Here is a 21,808-nt window from a genome sequence, read left to right as displayed (position 1 = left end):
TGAAGAAATCGTTCAGGATGTGGAGTATTTGTGATGCTCTTCTGTCTGTGTGTTTGTTTGGATTAGTTTGTCAGGTGTGTGTGTGTGTGTGGTCAGTATTTTCGGGAGTTGTACTGTCCTCTAGAGGAAAACACTGGTATAGACACACAGCTCACTTTATCCTTCTCATTATATCGATGCTTTTCTAACGCTTTGCTCCGTCTGTTAGTTATTTATTTCGACATATCGCAGCTGCGCTTTAATTTAAATTAGCATACTTGAGCTATAGATATATTACCCTTTAAATGACATATTTAGCATTTTTCACATTGCATGCAGAGAGAGAGAGAGAGAGAGAGAGAGAGAGAGAGAGTGTGAGAGTGTGTGAGAGGGGGGATTTGAATGTACCCAAAGCAGTGGCTCTGTGTGGTGTGTGTGTTTCACAGCTGAACTTCCAGTAGTTTCCACAGAATGTCAAGCTACAATAAAGCCAACAGACGAGCCTCCGTAAACAAACGAGAGATCTGCAGCAAACCTGCTCCGGATGGAGGATAACATGATATTAAAGAAACACACTGATGTGCAGAATAAAGGCTCTTCACAGTGACGAATCAACCTGCGGTTAGGAAATCACACACACACCATTTGTTTGTATAATCATTTATAGCAGACATGTTTAGTGTGGACAAATACAGTGAATTTACAGCGACGCTGAGAACTAAAATCACTCCAGCAGAACTCAATATGGGATTATTAATTTAGTAAACAATTAATTATATTAAAAATCTCCTGGCTCTTCTAAGCTTTATACTGGCAGCCCAACAATAGGGCACAATGATCTGTAATAATACAACAGAATTTTTATTATTTTATTTTTTATTTTTTTAACAAGTACCTTTTCTGTTATTTCACTGAGTTATTTTTTAGAGTGTAGATATTTTTCTTTATAAAGTTTTAAATATGCATATTTTTCTTACACAAACCCATGACATCACTTCAGAAGGCCTTTATTAACCCCCGGAGCCATGAGGAGCAGATATATGATGGACAGATGCACTATTATGACTGACAGATGAACTTTATGATGGACAGATGAACTTTATGATGGACAGATGAACTTTATGATGGACAGATGAACTTTATGATGGACAGATGCACTATTATGATGGATAGATGCACCATTATGATGGACAGATGAACTTTATGATGGACAGATGCACTATTATGATGGACAGATGCACTATTATGACGGATAGATGCACCATTATGATGGACAGATATATGATGGACAGATGAACTATTATGACGGACAGATGCACTATTATGATGGACAGATGCACTATTATGATGGACAGATATATGATGGACAGATGAACTTTATGATGGACAGATGAACTTTATGATGGACAGATGCACTATTATGATGGATAGATGCACCATTATGATGGATAGATGCACCATTATGATGGACAGATGCACTATTATGACGGACAGATGCACTATTATGATGGACAGATGCACTATTATGATGGACAGATGCACTATTATGACGGATAGATGCACCATTATGATGGACAGATGCACCATTATGACGGACAGATGCACCATTATGACGGACAGATGCACTATTATGACGGACAGATGCACTATTATGACGGACAGATGCACTATTATGACGGACAGATGCACCATTATGACGGACAGATGCACCGTTATGATGGACAGATGCACCGTTATGATGGACAGATGCACTATTATGACGGACAGATGCACTTTTATGATGGATAGATGCACCATTATGATGGACAGATGCACTATTATGACGGACAGATGCACTTTTATGATGGATAGATGCACCATTATGATGGACAGATGCACTATTATGATGGACAGATGCACTATTATGATGGACAGATGCACTATTATGATGGACAGATGCACTATTATGACGGATAGATGCACTATTATGACGGACAGATGCACTATTATGACGGACAGATGCACTTTTATGATGGATAGATGCACCATTATGATGGACAGATGCACTATTATGACGGACAGATGCACTATTATGACGGACAGATGCACTATTATGACGGACAGATGCACTATTATGACGGACAGATGCACCATTATGACGGACAGATGCACCATTATGACGGACAGATGCACCATTATGACGGACAGATGCACCATTATGACGGACAGATGCACCATTATGACAGACAGATGCACTTTTATGACGGACAGATGCACTATTATGACGGACAGATGCACTTTTATGACGGACAGATGCACTTTATGACGGACAGATGCACTTTTATGATGGACAGATGCACTATTATAACGGACAGATGCACCATTATGACGGACAGATGCACCATTATGACGGACAGATGCACCATTATGACGGACAGATGCACTTTTATGACGGACAGATGCACTATTATGACGGACAGATGCACTTTATGACGGACAGATGCACTTTTATGATGGACAGATGCACTTTATGACGGACAGATGCACTTTATGACGAACAGATGCACTATTATGACGGACAGATGCATAATCATGACGGACAGATGCATAATTATGATGGACAGATGCACTTTATGATGGACAGATGCACTATTATGACGGACAGATGCACTATTATGATGGACAGATGCACTTTTATGACGGACAGATGCACTATTATGACGGACAGATGCACTTTTATGACGGACAGATGCACTTTATGACGGACAGATGCACTATGACGACGGACAGATGCATAATTATGATGGACAGATGCACTTTATGACGGACAGATGCATAATTATGATGGACAGATGCACTTTATGACGGACAGATGCACTTTATGACGGACAGATGCACTATGACGACGGACAGATGCATAATTATGATGGACAGATGCACTATTATGACGGACAGATGCACTATTATGATGGACAGATGCACTTTTATGACGGACAGATGCACTATTATGACGGACAGATGCACTTTTATGACGGACAGATGCACTTTATGACGGACAGATGCACTATGACGACGGACAGATGCATAATTATGATGGACAGATGCACTTTATGACGGACAGATGCATAATTATGATGGACAGATGCACTTTATGACGGACAGATGCACTTTATGACGGACAGATGCACTATGATGACGGACAGATGCATAATTATGATGGACAGATGCACTTTATGACGGACAGATGCACTTTTATGATGGACAGATGCACTTTATGACGGACAGATGCACTTTATGACGGACAGATGCACTATTATGATGGACAGATGAACTTTATGACGGACAGATGCACTTTATGACGGACAGATGCACTATTATGATGGACAGATGCACTTTATGATGGACAGATGCACTTTATGACGGACAGATGCACTATTATGACGGACAGATGCACTTTATGACGGACAGATGCACTATTATGACGGACAGATGCACTATTATGACGGACAGATGCACTTTATGACAGACAGATGCACTTTATGACGGACAGATGCACTATTATGACGGACAGATGCACTTTATGATGGACAGATGCACTTTATGACGGACAGATGCACTTTATGACGGACAGATGCACTATTATCAAGTTCAAGTCTGCTTTATTGTCAATTTCCACATGTACAGTACATACATACAGAGAATCGAAATTGCGTTACTCTCAGACCCCGGTGCATACAGATAACATTCACATTAAAGCTTACAAAATAACTAGATAAAGTATAAAATATAAAAAGTAGGTACAACTATACAATAAGGGCATGTTAAAAAAAGACATATAATAAAATTTAAAATTGAGCTAAATAAAGCAGCGCAAGGCAAATAACAGATATTATGATGGACAGATGCACTTTATGACGGACAGATGCACTATTATGATGGACAGATGCTCTTTTATGACGGACAGATGCACTATTATGACGGACAGATGCACTTTTATGACGGACAGATGCACTTTTATGACGGACAGATGCACTTTATGACGGACAGATGCACTTTATGACGGACAGATGCACTTTATGACGGACAGATGCACTTTATGACGGACAGATGCACTTTATGACGGACAGATGCACTATTATGACGGACAGATGCACTTTATGACGGACAGATGCACTATTATGACGGACAGATGCACTATTATGACGGACAGATGCACTATTATGACGGACAGATGCACTATTATGACGGACAGATGCACTTTATGACGGACAGATGCACTATTATGACGGACAGATGCACTATTATGACAGACAGATGCACTTTATGACGGACCGATGCACTATTATGATGGACAGATGCACTTTATGATGGACAGATGCACTATTATGACGGACAGATGCACTATTATGACGGACAGATGCACTATTATGACGGACAGATGCACTATTATGCCGGACAGATGCACTATTATGATGGACAGATGCACTATTATGATGGACAGATGCACTATTATGATGGACAGATGCACTTTTATGACGGACAGATGCACTTTTATGATGGACAGATGCACTATTATGATGGAATGATGCACTTTTTTGGGCTGCCATTATAAAGGTTGGATTCGTCAGGACGTGTGTTATCTTCAATTGTATTCGTCTGAAAGAAGATAAGTCATACACAGCTAAAGCCCGGGTTACACGGCTCGAGTTTAGCAATCCTGTAAGATCATTACACATCGTTGGTGGTAAACAATAGACCGCGATGAATTGCACTTTGACAGCTGTGTGCTAAAAAAGAGGACGCATTATTGGCCAGTCAGAAGACGAGGGTCTTAACAGCAAAATGATCGCAGGCTATCTCTGGCCTCCAGACCGTCTTTGAACCGCTCTCATTGTGTACGACATGGGACCACCGATTAGAAACCGCGATTGTTTCACGATGGCTAACCTTCATCTGGGACAGCCGGAAACCATGCAGTGTGTCCCGGACTTAAGTTAGCTTGAGGGTGAGTAAGTCATGGAATAATAATAAAAATAAAATAAAAATCTGTGAACTATCCCTTTAAATGCGCGCGCCGTAGAGAGTGTGACAGGGATCGTGAACGCGCGTGGTGAGGAAACCCGGATCCTGGTCGCGCGCGCGGAGCGTCAGCCACGTCACCGATCAGCGGCGCGAGCGCACAGTCCACTGGAGAGACCATCAGAGGGTTACAGTAAATCATAACGGGTCCTGCGATTATACCTGATCGATTATAACAGCCGGAACGCGTCTGGATATGAGGCGCGCGCGCTGAGCACACGACAGAAAGAGAAAGAAAGAGAGATAGAGAGAGAGTGTGTGTGTGTTATTTCTGCAGAACGAGCCTCGGATCAGCTGCATAACTCTTCAAAGCCAGCGCTGATCACTGATCGATAAGATGAATATCTTCAGACTGTCCGGAGATTTGTGTCATCTGGTCGCCATCATTATTCTGTTCCTGAAGATATGGAGATCCAAATCATGCGCAGGTAACGCGTGCTCATTGTTATAATGTGTTATTGTGCACATCACATCAGTGACTGCTTGTGGAGATGAACCGGAGCGGATCTTATTTAGAGTTTATTTTGCAGTGTGAAAAGCGCCTGAAACGCGCCCGTGACGCGACATGTTGCGCGGAGTGTGTGTTGTGTTTACGTGGCAGCCGAGCACATCTTCAGGGGTTCTTCTGCTGTCGGAATGTGTGTGTGTGTGTGTGTGTGTGTGTGTGTGTGTGTTGTCTTCTGGTCTGATCTGAAGCCTAATGTTGTGTGTTTTTCAGGTATTTCTGGGAAGTCTCAGGTGCTGTTTGCGCTGGTCTTCACCACCAGATACCTGGACCTGTTCATCTCCTTCATCTCCATCTACAACACCGTCATGAAGGTAAAGACTGGACAGATCCGGCACACATCTGGCCCACGTCTGGCACATGTGAGCCGGGTCTGGGCCGACACAGCTTCTGTCTGGGTGGCCATTATGATAGAAGAAAGTAAAAATGTTAAAATGCAAAGTCATAATTAATTATGGGAGAATGTAAAAAAGGAAGACCTATTAAGACATAATTGTTATATACAAGTATATATTATGATATAATTATGGGATAAAAAGTAGAAATTATGAAACACTAAGGCAACTATAATATGGTCAATCATATTAGATAACATTTATAAATTGAGGAACAAAGTGGAAATTATGAAACACCATTTATATATATATTACATAAAAACATACATTATTAGCCATGATTATGAAATAAAAAGTATAAGACACTAAACTGCGATGTAATTTGTATAAATTATGAGATACCATGATAAACTTATTTTAATTCATAACTGATTATAAATTGAGATTCTAAGTGATAATTACAATTAAAAAGTATAACTTATGAGATACTTATCCATAATTACAATATAATAAGTATAAATTCTGAGATACTATCATAACTGATTTAAAAATTAAAAACTATGAGATCAAGTGGTAATTACGATGTAAAAAGTATAAATTATGAGATACTTAATCATAATTACATTATAATAAATATAAATTATGCAATTATAAATGATAATTATGATGTAAAATGTATAAATTATGAGAATTCATCAAAATTAATTATTAAATAGAAAGTATAAATTATGAAATGCCAAATCATAATTGATATAATAAGTATACTTAATCATAATTATGATATAGAAAGTCTTACAATATAAAAAGTATATATACTAAGTCATAATTACGATACAAAATGTGTTGATTATGAGAAACTGTCATATTTATGAGATAAAAAGTATAAATTATGACACACTAGCTCATAATTGTCAGATAAAAAGATGTAATGCATATGTATAATTATGATTTAAAGTTGAAATTATAAAATACCGTAATAATTAGGATATAAAAAGTATAAATTAGTGTTTTATCATAATTTAAAATATTTTATATCATAATTATGGCTTAATATCGCATATTTCTAATTTTATCTCTATTACTTAGTATCTACATTTTTTACTTTTTATTTATCTCATGATTTCATAATTTGAACATATCTCTTTATTTCAATATTTTTACTTTTTGTCATAATTTTGATTTACAGTAGCATGATGATTTTTCTTTTTATATGACGGAGAAGGGCTTCCATAAAACACACACACACACACACACACACACACACACACACACACACACACTGCTCTTTTAGCTGTTGTGACTGTGTAGATGTTTGCTCTGAATTGTTATTATAGATCATTCATCAGTCATTGTTAATTTAAAATATTCAAAACTCATGGTCGAGCTGTAGGACATAAAGTGCACGACTAGTTTCCTGAAGCCTTCACAAAACACACACACACACACACACACACACACTGGAGCAGGTCATGGCTTTGAATCCCAGCCAAAGTCACTCTGGATCAAATTCATTAAAACATATTTTATTTTATATAACACCATGATAAATATTTTGCTCCAATTTCCCAAGAAGTGAAGATTTTGTTCTCTTGAACACATGGGCTGGAAACGCTGCTTTATTCACAGATGTTTTATGTGATTGCACAAGTGAAATATGCATGTTTGTATGTAAATAACGTCTGTCTGTCTGCCTTTCTCTGTCTGTCTGCTTGTCTGCCTGCCTGTCTGTCTCTGCCTGCCTGTCTGTCTGTCTGCCTGCTTGTCTGCCTGTCTGTCTCTGTCTGTCTCTCTCTGTCTCTGTCTGTCTGTCTTTCTCTCTATCTGTCTGTCTGCCTGTCTGTCTCTGTCTGCCTGTCTGTCTGCCTGCCTGCCTGACTGTCTGTCTCTGTCTGCCTGCCTGTCTGTCTGCCTGTCCGTCTGTCTGTCTCTGTCTGCCTCTCTGTCTGTGTCTGTTTCTGTCTGCCTGCCTGTCTGTCTGCTTGTCTGCCTGCCTGCCTGCCTGTCTGTCTCTCTCTGTCTGTCTCTATCTTACTGTCTGTCTGACTCTGTCTGTCTGCCTGCCTGCCTGCTTGTCTGTCTGCCTGTCTGTCTCTGTTTGCCTGTCTGTCTCTCTCTCTATCTGACTTTCTGTCTGTCTGTCTCTGTCTGCCTGTCTCCCTGTCTGCTTGTCTGTCTGCTTGCCTGCCTGCCTGTCTGTCTTTGTCTGCCTGCCTGCCTGTCTGTCTCTGTCTGCCTGCCTGTCTGTCTGTCTCTCACTGTCTGACTGTCTGCCTGCTTGTCTGTCTGTCTCTCTCTGTCTCTGTCTGTCTGTCTCTCTCTGTCTGTCTGTCTGTCTCTCTCTGTCTGTCTGCCTGTCTGTCTATCTGCCTGTGTGTTTCTGTCTGTCTGTCTGTCTCTCTCTCTCTCTGTCTGTCTGTCTGCTTGTCTGCCTGCCTGCCTGTCTGTCTCTGTCTGTTTGTCTCTCTGTCTTACTGTCTGTCTGTCTGCCTGCTTGTCTGTCGGTCTCTCTCTCTCTCTCTCTCTCTCTCTCTCTCTCTCTCTCTCTCTCTCTCTCTCTCTCTCTCTCTCTCTCTCTCTCTCTCTGTCTGTCTGTCTGTCTGTCTGCCTGACTCTGTCTGTCTGTTTCTGTCTGTCTACCTGTCTCTCTGTCTGTCTGCCTGACTGTCGGTCTGTCTGTCTGTTTCTGTCTGTCGGTCGGTCTGTCTGTTTCTGTCTGTCTACCTGTCTGTCTGCCTGACTGTCGGTCTGTCTACCTGTCTCTCTGCCTGACTGTTGGTCTGTCTGCCTGTCTCTCTGTCTGTCTGCCTGACTGTCGTTCTGTCTGTCTGTCTGTCTGTCTGTTTCTGTCTGTCGGTCGGTCTGTCTGTTTCTGTCTATCTACCTGTCTCTCTGTCTTTCTGCCTGACTGTCGGTCTGTCTACCTGTCTCTCTGTCTGTCTGCCTGACTGTCGGTCTGTCTGCCTGTCTGTCTGTCTGTCTGTCTGCCTGTGTCTGACTGGTCTGTCTGTCTGTCTCAGGTGGTGTATCTGGTCCTGGCGTACGCCACGGTGAGCCTCATCTACTTCCGCTTCAGGAACTCGTACGACTCTGAGAGCGACTCGTTCCGCGTGGAGTTCCTGCTGGTGCCGGTGGCCGGTCTGTCCTTCCTGGAGAACTACGCCTTCACGCCGCTGGAGGTCAGAGTTCAGCGACAAATGCTTATTGTTCTATCATTTCACTGTAAACCCGAATAAGTTAGCAAAAAAAATAAAAAATTGAGGTTATGAGTTACAAAAGTGTTAAGAAATTCAAAGTTTAGGTAAGCAGAACTCTTATTGAGAATTACCAGAAGTCTAGCTGTTGACGTTTTATTGGTTGATCACCATTATGGAGATCAGTGTTTGCTTTAGTTTTTTAACGGTTTTTAACTTTTAACGTTATATCTCTCTGGCTGCTGTAACTGTGTTTAGTAAGACACTTTTGTTATGGCAAGGAAAGACAAAAGAGAATGTATCCAAGTGATGTTTGGTTGATATGATGATAACATAATTATTATCTGCATTTAGTACGCAGTCTTTGTGAGGTGTTATTAATTTTATGGTATGAGCTTCAGCAGGGCCATAATCATTATGAAGGATTTTAAATGCAAAATGAGACACAAACATTTCAAAGTACTGTCATTTAGACACACAGACATCAAGAATCAGCGTATGAATCTCAACCATGGTGACAATCAAAGGCTTCATGCTGCAATGCATGCTGGGTACCTAGTTTTTGTGCAGAGAGTGCACTTTGACCTCACATTGTCACCATAGTATCAGCACACAGTGAGAGAGCTGTGAGGATAACTTTAGACCTCACATTATCACCACATCACGAGTATCCTGTGAGCTCTTGTTAAGATCACTGAGGGATCAAATTGTTAACTGGGATGATCAGTTTAAATATTTGTAGTAGTTGAAACTAGCTTTTACTAGCTAATTTGGTAAATGTTAACTTGTTTATTGGTAACACAGTGCTTTGATAGCGTTAGCATAGCGATTGCTGAATGAGTACAACAATATAGAACATATCTATCTACACTATATTGACAAAAGTTTTGGGACGCCTGCCTTTACACACACACGAGTTCCCCGTTGTTAATCCGTAGGGTTTAATATGGAGTCGACCCACCCTCTCTATCAGCTCCAGCTCTTCTGGGAAGGCTTTCCTCAAGGTTTAGGAGTGTGTTTATGGGGATTTTTGCCCATTCTTCTAGAAGCTCATTTGTGAGGTCAGGCACTGATGTTGGACGAGAAGGCCTGGCTCTCAGTCTCCGCTCTAATTCATCCTAAAGCTGTTCTATCTGGTTGAGCTCAGGACTCTGTGCAGGCCAGTCAAGTTCCTCCACACCAAACTCCTCATCCATGTCTTTATGGACCGACGCTTTGTGCACTGGAGGGCAGTCATGTTGGGACAGGAAGGGGCCGTCAACAAACTGATCCCACAAAGATGGGAGCATGAAATTATCCAAGATGTCTTGGTGACGCATTAAGAGTTCCTTTCACTGGAACCAGAGGCCAAGCCCAACTCCTGAAAAACAACCCCACACCATAATCCCCCATCCACCAACCCTTAGACGTGACACAATGCAGTCAGGCAAGTCCCATTCTCCTGACAACCACCAAACCCAGACTCGTCCATGGGATTGTCAGCCTGAAGCGTGATTGGTCGCTCAGAGAACACGTCTCACTGCTCTAGAGTCCAGTGGCGGCTGGTTTACTCCATTGCATCCCACACTTTGCATTGCTCTTGGTGATGTAAGGCTTGGATGAGCTGCTCGGCCATGGAAACCCATTCCTTGAAGCTCTCTACACTGATCTTGAGCTCATCTGAAGGCCACAGAAGTCTGGAGGTCTGGAGCTGTTGACTCTGCAGAAAGTTGGAGACTTCTGCACACTGTGACCCTCAGCATGCGCTGACCCCGCTCTGGGATTTAACACTTTGTGGTTGAGTTGCTGTTGTTCCCAATGGCTTCCACTTTGTTATAATCCCACTAACAGTTGAGCATGGAATATTTAGTTGTGAGGAAATGTCAGGAATGGACTTATTGCACACGTGGCAACCTATCACGGCCCCACGCTTGAGTTCACTGAGCTCCTGAGAGCGACCCATTCTTTCACTAATGTGTGTAGGAGCGTCTGCAGGCCTAGAGCTGGAGTTATACACCTGTGGCCATGAAGGGACTGAACACCAGAACTCGGGGATCTGGAGGAGCGGCCCAATACTTTTGGCAATATAGTCTCTCTCTCTCTCTCTCTCTCTCTCTCTCCTCTCTCTCTCTCTCTCTCTCTCTCTCTCTCTCTCTCTCTCTCTCTCTCTCTCTCTCTCTCTCTGTGTCACTGATTGACCGGTGTCATCATGTGTGTGTTTGTGTAGATCATGTGGACGTTCTCCATCTATCTGGAGTCGGTGGCCATCCTGCCGCAGCTGTTCATGATCACGAAGACGGGCGAGGCCGAGTCCATCACCACACACTACTTGTTCTTCCTGGGCCTGTACCGCACGTTGTACCTCGGTAACTGGGTGTGGCGCTACCACGTGGAGGGATTCTTCGACCAGATCGCCGTGGTGTCCGGCGTCGTCCAGACCATCTTCTACTGCGACTTCTTCTATCTCTACTTCACCAGAGGTCAGCAGACATCACACTCCTTTAACTTTCGTTCGTTTCATGAAACTATTACTGGACTCTATACTCATCTATCTGTCTCTCTCTCTCTCTCTGCAGTGCTGAGAGGAAGTGGAAAGATGACACTGCCAATGCCTGTGTGAGGGATTGGATCAGGCCCCGCCCCTTCGCTAGGCCACACCCACCAGTGACATCATTGCCACCTGCCACTGTAGTTCATATGTTTGAGCTGCACGTGTGTCTGTGGTTGAATTGTGCCTTAAAGTGACCAGATCTGCTGGATGAGTCTCATGTTTGATGCCTTAATATTTCTGTTCATAAATAAAGTGTGTGTGTGTGTGTGTGTCTAACACTCTAAATTCCTCATAGCTCTGTTTCTCGTTTATTCTAGTAGTCTTGTTTACGTTTTTCCTGTAGTTAATTTGGCCAATGATTTTGTTGTGCATCACCGCCTATGCAATATTCTTGCATTCTTTTAAGGGACGTTTGATTGATTGAGATCTTTGTGTGCCAATATACCAGCGAAGATCATGAATGTTTTTACAAACCACATTTCAGTCTGAGAATGACTTTTAACGGCAATGTCATAATGATTTTTTTTCAGTGACCTTATATGGAGATGGACAGTTTGTCTGTCCTCGTTTTTATAAAGTGTGTTTTATAAAGCATGTCAATAAAGACTTTCTCTCTCTCTGCTTGTGTTCATGTGAGCAAATGAGCGCACACACACACACACTCGAGTCAGTCTCCGAGTCACAGGTCTTTATTTTCAGTTCATGAAGTCAATCAGACAATTGTGATGTTTAAACAGACATTATCGTTAAACAGTAATATTGATGTAATCATGAAGAAACATTCACCCTTAAAGGGTTAGTTCACCCAAAAATGAAAATGTGATGTTTATCTGCTTACCCCCAGGGCATCCAAGATGTAAGTGTATCTGTTTCTTCAGTAGAACACAAATGGAGATTTTTAATACATGTGAATGGGTAACAATTCTATGAGAGCAATAAAAACATGCTTAAGCCGCGTTTCCACCGCAGGAACTTTACCCAGGAAGCAGGAACTTTGGGTGGTACTCGGTGTGTTGACCGCAGGGTCTAAATGAAGTTCCGGGTAAATATTTCCCCCTCCAAACGGCCCTGCTCGCGAGGTAGTACTTTATCAAAGTTCAGGAACTTTCGAGGGCGGGACTTGGGCGTTGAACATGCTGGTTGGTTTAGCATTTTATTTCAACCGGCATTTTTAAAAGTCTTTTGCGAGGTTCGTTCTGCGTTCATTAAATGATGGCGCGCATTCGTCCCAGCCATCTCACGTTCAATGTCCGTAATAGCTGAAAATATACATTGTCATTTTAAATCTAGCTTTACAAGCTTTCTGAATATGCTAGTGCTCTTTTCTGTCGTTGTTAATTACCTCTTTAGTAAACCAGCAAAAGCAGCACAGCTTGAATCTCTTCCATACTCGTTATTCATTTTTTTACAGTCTGTATTTTTCACCATGTAAACGACCTGACCGATTACTTTTAAGTGTGCGTCCTCACATGACGTGACGGCGCGCGCCGCGCTCATGTTGACAAGAGAGAAAAGTAAATTTTTCTGAGGGGTAAACTTTTTATTTCGTAAGTTATGAAATTAATTTTGGAATAATGACACAGCGTATATTGCCCCAGGCAGTTTTTACTATAACTGTCCCTGACAGAAGAATTTTTTTTTCTGAGATGATTATTACACTTTACAACAGATAAATAGCTTATAATACTGTATTATACTGTGGCCGTTAATAATTTTGGTGGAAATGGGGCTTTAGACAACATGCACAAAGAGCCCTGTGGCTCATGACAACACACTGATATCTTAAGACACAACCATCAGTTTGTGTGAGAAATCAAGCCGTATTTATAGCCTTTTTTTACCTCAAATACAACGCTCTGGCGTCGTGTACGAGATTCACTTCTGGCGTTGGTGTAAACTACGCCAGATTGTGTATACCAAAAGTGAAGGCTCGTATATCCAGAGCGTGTATATTGACCTTACCGGATGTGAAGCGGGTTCTAGGCTGTTGGATATAGCGTTGTATTTGAGGTAAAAAATGATATAAATACGTATAAATACTATTTAATGATATGAATAGTGTTAGTGCAGAAGTGTCTTTTTGTGTTTGTAGAGCACTTTAGTTCCCTCTCTCACGGCTCCGCCCATCACTTTAGCAGCGGTTGTGATTGACAGCGGCGTGGAGACGATGGCCGCCGCCCTCTGCACGGCTTTGGCCTTCTTCCCTTTGCCCTTCCCTTTCTCCATCACGCCGGACGCTTCCACCGCGCCGCGCCCCACGGCGCTGAGCAGCTCGTACCAGAACAGACGCTCTGCCCTCTTCTTCACCTCTTCATCCTCCTCCCCCTGTTCCTCTCCCAGAATCCTCTGCTGCATGTGGCGTACGGCGCTCTCGGCCTGCTGAAGCATGTCTCCGGTGTAATGTGCTCCTGCGTTACGCTGACTCAACAGATCGATCTTCTTCAGCAGCTCGGTGACCTGCGACCTCTCCTCGTGACCTTTAGTCAGGTCAAATGTATTTATATAGCACTTTTCACAACACGCATTGTTTCAAAGCAGCTTAATATCTTCATGCTGGCTGAATATAGTTACATTTTGTGACAGTATAAACAATCAAACAGTTATAATGCCTAACTTTATATCCAACTTTATATAGAGAGATGTGAGATACTTAAGTCACATGTTCATAAGTTTTCACAGCCTTTGCTCAATACTTTGTTGAAGCACCTTTGACACCAAACACAGCCTTTTTTGTAGATGATGCTATAAGTTTGGCACACCTATTTCTGGGCAGTTTCTCCCATTCTTCTTTGCAGGACCTCTCAAGCTCCTTCAGGTTGGATGGGGAGCGTCAGTGCACAGCCATTTTCAGATCTCTCCAGAGATGCTCAATTGGGTTCAAGTCTGGGCTCTGGCTGGACCAATTAAGCACATTCATAGAGTCATCCCGAAGCGACTTCTTTGTTATCTTGGCCGTGTGTTTGGAGTCGTTGTCCTGTAGGAAGATGAACATTCACTTCAGTCTGAGGTTCAGAGCGCTCTGGAGCAGGTTTTCTTCATTGATGTCTCTGTACATCTTTCCCTCAATCCTGACTAGTCTCCCAGTCCCTGCCACTGAAAAACATCCCCACAGCATGATGCTGCCACCACCATTCTTCACTGTAGGGATGAGATTGGCCAGGTGATGATCAGTGCCTAGTTTCCCCCCAGAATTTACAGTATAACATGGAATTTCGCGGAATGTGTCAAATTTTTGATGAATAGATAAAATGCAGGGTTATACTTTTAAATCAAATGGCGGTATAGACGTGTGTCTGCGTGTGTCTATTTGAATGAATGAGTCAGATGCGCTGTGGTTACACACACACTTGCTTTTTTCATAAGGCCCTACTTTTGGTAAACTCTAGGTGGGCTGTCATGTGCCTTTTCCTGAGGAGTGGCTTCCATCTGGCCACTCTTTCTCAACAGGCCTGATTGGTGGAGAGCTGCAGAGATGGCTGTTCTTCTGGAAGGTTCTCCTCTCTCCACAGAGAAACACTGGACCTCTGTCAGAGTGACCATCTGGTTCTTGTTCACCTCCCTGACTAAAGCCCTTCTCCCCCGATCACTCAGTTTTGACGGACATCAGCTCTAGGAAGAGTCCTGGTGGCTCCAAGCTTCTTTCATGTCCGGATGATGGAGGCCACTGTACTCATTTGGACCTTCAGAAGTGTTTCTGTGCCCTTCCTCAGAACTCTGCCTCTATACAATCTTGTCTCTGAGGTCTACAGACAATTCCTTGGACTTCATGGTTTGGTTTGTGCTCTGACATGCACTGTTAACTGTATGGACCTTATAGAGACAGGTGTCTGCTATTCCAAGTCATGTCCAATCAACAAGTTGTAGAAACATCTCAAGGATGATCAGTGGAAACAGGAGCACATAAGCTCAATTCTGAGTGTCATGGCAAAGGCTGTGAATACTTATGTATATGTGATTATATATCCAACTTCATATAAAGAGCTTTGCAATACTTATATGTCCAACTTTATATAAAGAGCTGTAAGATAATCGTTATATTTAGGAACTATATAAACAACCAGTTGAGATTTGCATAGTGAAAGGGGATTCTCAAATCCACTGCCGCTTCAATATATTCCACTTCTATATTAATATAATGAATCTTTCCAGTTATGATTTTACTTGATCGAACAACTGATTGTTTGTTCTTTCCTTTGTTTTCTAAAGTTTGTGTTTATTCTCTGACGAGTGACTGAGGGTCTGGCCTAGAGATGTGTGATGTGTCACTTAACACTTGATCAACAAGGTGTTGTGTGTGTGTGGATTTTTGAGGCATCACACACCCCTAACATGCCGGGAGTGGAGTAATAGGGTTTGCTCGCTTAGCCTGGCTTTCAGAGATTAAATATGCATTTCTTTCATTTCTACTACATTTTGTATTTCCTTTTACTGAAACACTAAAGAGTCCAGATGAATAGTGCCTGTATTATTGTCTGTATCTCTCACTGAGAGAAAGCACATGTTATCAGTATGTTTTGGGAAAATGTCTGGTCAGAACTGGAGCTTAATCAGCTCCAACCTTGGAGAGACTGTGTATCTGTGTATGTGTGCAATATTCTATGTTACAGATCAGTGTTGAGAATGGACATCCTAAGAGATGGGTGGACTTGTTGTTCTGGACAAGCTGGCGCCTACTCCAGATCTGGAAGGTCAATGCGGGCCTAATTTCAGGGTAAAAGCGTCAACAAGTGACACATCTATGGAAATGTGCACCTGATTAACTGACAAGTGGAAATTTACCATGACTGTGCATTCTCTTAGCCAATCAGAACCATCCACATTGCAGTAATGACGTGGATAAGACTTTAAACGGTATATCTGTTGGGGCAATTGTATGTCCGATAGGGTGAGGCAACGAGACGGTGTGAGCGGGAGAGCGGCCTACAAACTCTTTGTGAGACTTGAAGCTGGCTTCTGCTGTTAAAACTGCAAACTATTGTTCAGTATTTTTTTCTTTAATTAATTGCAATCCTGACTCTATGGTCTTCATTTTTCACTATTAGTCTTTGGTCATAAAGTGTTAACCCCTAACGATAGTATATATCGCTTTACGTGAGTAACACTGTATTTATGTGAATGAAGTTGGATATATTTATGGTAATTGTACAATTAGTTGTTATTTATAAATTATTTATGTAGTGGAATACCTTTAGTGTTATCAAACACGTGGAAGCCACCCGCGCACTCACACACAAACTCCCATAATTCAGTGCTCTCCTTCAGGAAGTCCTCAGCAGGTTTTGGCCCGAGCGAGTCGCCCCACGTGATCAGAACAATGGTGAAGCGGAGCGCCTGCGGGCCGAATGCAGCTCGGAGCCAGTCGAGAGTGGCGGAGCTCTCACGGGTCATCCGTCCGGCCTGTAGCAGCAGCAGGAACACATGCGGGCCGGGTGCCGACAGATCCACACACCTGCTCAACTCGACTCGGACCTCATCAGGGCTCATGCATGTGTGGAAGAACCCCGGGGTGTCAATCACCCGCAGGCTCCGCCCATCCACCACGCCCCCCGCTCGCTGGCAGCGGCTGGTGACGGATACGGGCGAGACGTCCGTCCAGAATGCGGATCGCCCCAGGATGGTGTTTCCTGCCGAACTCCTGCCTGATCCCGTCTGACCCAACAGAACCATCCGCACCTCAGAGGAGCCGTCTAAGAGCAACAGACACGACAACACCGTCACATAATAATATAAGCCAGTGTAACGCCTCCTGTTCGAACCGCCCGCTCCAAGCGGGACTCGAACCCGGGTCTGCCGGCATATGAGTCGGACACTAACAAGGAGACTAACCTCCATTTCACACTGCAGGCGTGAGGAGTGTGTGAACTGCACGTCAGCGTAACTGACTGTGACTACAGACCCGCGAGAGTATTCACACTGGAAGCGTCACAGCAGCGGCTCCCACGCTACATATAATACTAGAGCCTATATATACCTGTCTGAGTGTTACATACTAAACTAAAAGAAAGTTTAGCATATTTTATGGCTAGTTTACTTTATTGTTTATAATAACCATAATTTCACCCAAAACTGAATAATTAAAACAAGTTTAAATGGATAAATCTTCTACAGATATGTTTTATTCTTCATTTTCTTTTCTGATATACTCCAGTTCTTGTTAAAACACACTACACATGCTTCTTGTGTGCATTTTAAGCACTTTTTGTGCGAAATCATATTTATTTTGTCCATTAATAGTGTGCTTTCACTTTAATTGAGTGTCAGCAGCGCAGCAAAAAAAGGCTCACTGCCGAAACGCCCGCTTCACTGCTGCTCACGCGATGCTCTGGCTTGACGCTCACGGTGTGAATGTGTGAATGCACTCATTGACTACCATGGGCGCCGAAAAAAATATGCGCTGCTCATGGTGTGAAACGGCCGTAAAGGCTGCAACCTCTAGTGTCAGTCGCTAGAGCATCTCTTGAGGTCAGAGGAGTTTACTTGCCCAGTGACTACCGTCACACTAGGTTTTTCAAACCGGGGTCCGGGGAAAATTAAAAGACAAATTAATGTAATTCAAATAAAAAAACATTAAGAATTATTTAATAAGTAAATACATTTAATTCAAAATTATTAAAATAATAATGGCGTGATGATTAAACATCTATTTGATTAAAATAAATAAAACATGATTTAAAATAAATACCTTTGATCAAAAATTAAGATGAACCATTATTTATTTAAATAATAAACAATACATTTGGTTAAAGCCACAATATGTAATTTTTCACCACTAGATGTCGCTTATTCAAAACTAAGGCATAGATTGATGACGACTGGATTTGGCGGACCTTTTATTCTGACACAGCTTCTGCTTCTTCCACTCGTGCGTGTGTGTGTGTGTGTGTGTGGTAACTTAGCACTGTTATATCATATCACACATGTGAGTGTGTTAAAGTGATGTTATAATGCGACTCTGCGCTACTATGAGACACTTATTCACACTGCAGTGAGCGAGATCATGTTAGGCGGTAAAACATGGTACTCTGTGCGGTAAATCAACAACACCAGATTTAAACAATAAGACTAACTGTGTTGAGCTGGAGAACAGTCATTAGTTTCTGTCCACCAATGATCCGAACAGTTGCTCAAACAAATCGCGGGTGTTATTACCGGAAACTGAGGGTAACAGAATGGTCCGTGTCCTGGTTAAATAGCTTATTTCTCTCCATTTTAAGCATTATTGGAAACATTTTGGGATCATGTATAACGTGATAACACAAGTCAACAAAATATATCACATTGTTCTAGTGGTGGTTTTTGGATATTTTAATTCAAAAATCATACATATTGTGCCTTTAACATAAATAAAACAAGATTTAAAATACACGTGATTAAAGATGTAAAGAAATAAGTAAAGTAAATAAATAAAACGGGATTCCATTACGAAAATGAACCATTTATATAACCACAGTATACCATGGTTAAACTATGGTTGAAGTAGCAAAGCCATGGTTAATTTGTAGTTACAATTGTAATAACCATGTTTTTCTTTTTTATTATTCGTTTTTATTTGGTAGTAAACCCATGGCTCATTTTCAGTGAGAGTTGCAATGAGATATTTAATTTTTTTTTTTTACAGGATTTTAAATGACATTCCTGTCAAGGACTTTCAGATACGAACTCTATATCTTATAGAGTTCACATTTCTCAATGAAACAATTACGTTCATTATTAATAGGACGACATTATGAACGACATTAAAATGACTTTAATTCACTGTCCCGCAGCAAGCCGTTATTCTCACGCGACCCATCAGATAAACTCGCGCTCTTTCTGGATCATTTTATTTACTCTGGGTTTATTTCTCACTCACCAGCAGCTGAAGATTCGCCAGTTTCCGCCATATTTCCCACAGACGATAGAGAGAGACTTAAAGAGACAAACCCTCTCACTAGTACCTCAGAAAAATACATCAAATAAAAGCCGTCTAAAGCGCGCGTCCGGCTCGCTCGTGAGCATCTGACGAATTGAAGTTTTCAAGCTAAAAAATAAATATACACAATCTCATCACATTTGAGCGCTTTATGGATCACCTATAGGCTACATTATGTAAATATACCAGTATTTGTAGTTTGTGTGAAGTTTGTACTGTAATCATTCAAGTGCATATCTTTATCTGGTATTTATTATTACAACTTTATGCAAAACAACACAACTGTTTTTCTTCAAGATGTGTTTTACAGAGATGGTGCTTAAAATATATTATAAATTAATTATTAATTTACCCAAAAAGACTTCATGAGACACCGATTTATATCTTTACAAGTGAAATATGCAATATACAAATATATTGCCTATATACAGCCTTCGCTCCCCACGTGCATCAATGAGCCTTGGCCGCCCATGACCCTGTGGCCGGTTCTCCACTGTTCCTTCCTTGGAGCACTTTTGATAGATACTGACCACTGCAGACCGGGAACAGCCCACAAGAGCTGCAGTTTTGGAGATGCTCTGACCCAGTCGTCTAGCCGTCACAATCTGGCCAAACTCGCTCAAATCCTTACGCTTGCCCATTTCTCCTGCTTCACACACATCAACTCTGAGGACTAAATGTTCACTTGCTGCCTAATATATCCCGCCCACTAACAGGAGCCGTGATGAAGATCATCAGTGTTACTCATCTGTGCAGTGAGACAGGGAGGCCGTACGGCACAGGTCTCCAACTCCTCACACACACACACACACACACACACACACACACACACACACACACACACACACACACACACTAAAATAATGTTAAAAAAAAACTCCACTTTAAAGGCACAGTTCAGCTAAAATATGTCATTGTCATAGTTTATTCTACACTCTAAAAAATGCTATTAATAGCTGATCAATATTACCATTATTATAATTATTTTTATTGTTATTATTATTAAAATCATTGTTACCACTACTATTATTATCACTATTAATGACTTTATCAATATCTACCATTATTAATATTATTATTACTATTACTACTATTGTTTTTATTTGTCCTCTTCCTGACCCCTTTAACCTTCCCCTCATTCCGGATGAAAAGAGTATATTTGTATATATGTTTGTCATTACTACTACTGATAATACTATTAATACTATTTGTCATTTCTAATTAATTGGATTTATCATTATTATTGTTATTATTATTAATATTGCTATTACTATTGCTGTTGTCACCTTCTTCATACCCCATTTTATTTCCTTATTTATACACATATATTTTTTGGTTATGTCTGTTGTACTTCCCTACATGATTCTTTATTCATACATTAACACTCCCACACCAGTTACACGCACAAACACACACAAACACACACACACACACACACACACACACACACACACACACACACACACACACACATACATACATACTTATGTTGGATCAACATAAGAAACATCAAAGTATCAAAGATGGCTGCAGGTGGGAGAGGGGTTGTCACAGTGCTCCTGGTCTATTGTTTGTTCATAAAGATTTTAAAGCCTATTCATGTTGATCCAGTTCGGATATATGGACACATATTTCCTCTACTTCATTTAAATGACAATCCGTCAAAATATGAAGATCTGGGATACAAACAGACAAACAATGAATTGGCAAAAGCAAGTACCAGCTATGGAACCTACACACTGGCCGTGACCTTGGTCTACCCACTACTTTATAGTAGGATGAATAAATCAACAACATCGACTCAATCATCGACTCAATCAGGAAGCATTTAATAGTGCTGTCCAGCAGATTGACTGGGATCACATATTGCTGGGAAAAAGTTGTGAAATGGACTGTAAATCTTTTGTGGAGACAATTGAAAGAACAATTAAGTATTTTAGCTGTAAACTTAAACAAAAACACAATAAAAATATACTTCCCTGGATGAACTCGGACATACTCAAACTAATGAAAGAGAGGGATCGTGCGTTAAAAAATGCAATTAAAACTAACTCAGCAATTGCCAAAAATTTATTTACAACATTGAGGAATAAGACTGTTAAAGCTATACGCAAGGCCAAAGCAGATTTCTTTTTGATTATAATAGAAAATGCAAAAAGGGATTCTAAAGCAATTTGGAATCAAATGAAAAAACTTACAGGACGGGCCACAAAAAGGAAACAACTTTTAGAAATTAATATAAATGGACAGATTACAAATAATACAAACAAAGTGGCAGATGTCTTCAATACTTTTTTT

General features: G+C 41.3%; 2 protein-coding genes across 3 annotated transcripts; one reads left to right on the top strand and one right to left on the bottom strand.

Annotated features, from left to right (window-relative positions):
* Positions 1-396: 396 nt before the first annotated feature.
* Positions 397-12,215, top strand: kdelr3 (KDEL endoplasmic reticulum protein retention receptor 3). Of its 2 annotated transcripts, XM_067454754.1 has the most exons (6): positions 397-600; positions 5,315-5,465; positions 5,756-5,856; positions 8,895-9,053; positions 11,275-11,527; positions 11,624-12,215. In XM_067454754.1, the coding sequence occupies exons 2-6, from the start codon at positions 5,375-5,377 to the stop codon at positions 11,665-11,667; spliced, it is 648 nt and encodes a 215-aa protein (XP_067310855.1). In that variant the 5' UTR covers positions 397-600; positions 5,315-5,374; the 3' UTR covers positions 11,668-12,215. The 2 variants fall into 2 exon arrangements, with proteins under 2 accessions (XP_067310855.1, XP_067310849.1); XM_067454748.1 differs by lacking the exon at positions 397-600 and having other exon boundaries at positions 4,493-5,465.
* Positions 12,216-12,286: 71 nt separating this feature from the next.
* Positions 12,287-19,540, bottom strand: LOC137090772 (GTPase IMAP family member 7-like). The gene is made up of 3 exons (XM_067454726.1): positions 19,451-19,540; positions 16,785-17,285; positions 12,287-14,075 (listed from the first exon to the last, which is right to left on the bottom strand). Exons 1-3 carry the CDS (start codon positions 19,479-19,481, stop codon positions 13,660-13,662), a joined length of 948 nt encoding a protein of 315 aa, XP_067310827.1. The 5' UTR covers positions 19,482-19,540; the 3' UTR covers positions 12,287-13,659.
* Positions 19,541-21,808: the final 2,268 nt, after the last annotated feature.

The sequence above is a fragment of the Pseudorasbora parva genome, chromosome 2 (assembly GCF_024679245.1).
Source record: "Pseudorasbora parva isolate DD20220531a chromosome 2, ASM2467924v1, whole genome shotgun sequence".
NCBI classification, from domain to species: domain Eukaryota; kingdom Metazoa; phylum Chordata; class Actinopteri; order Cypriniformes; family Gobionidae; genus Pseudorasbora; species Pseudorasbora parva.
This window is presented reverse-complemented; position numbering and strand designations above follow the sequence as displayed.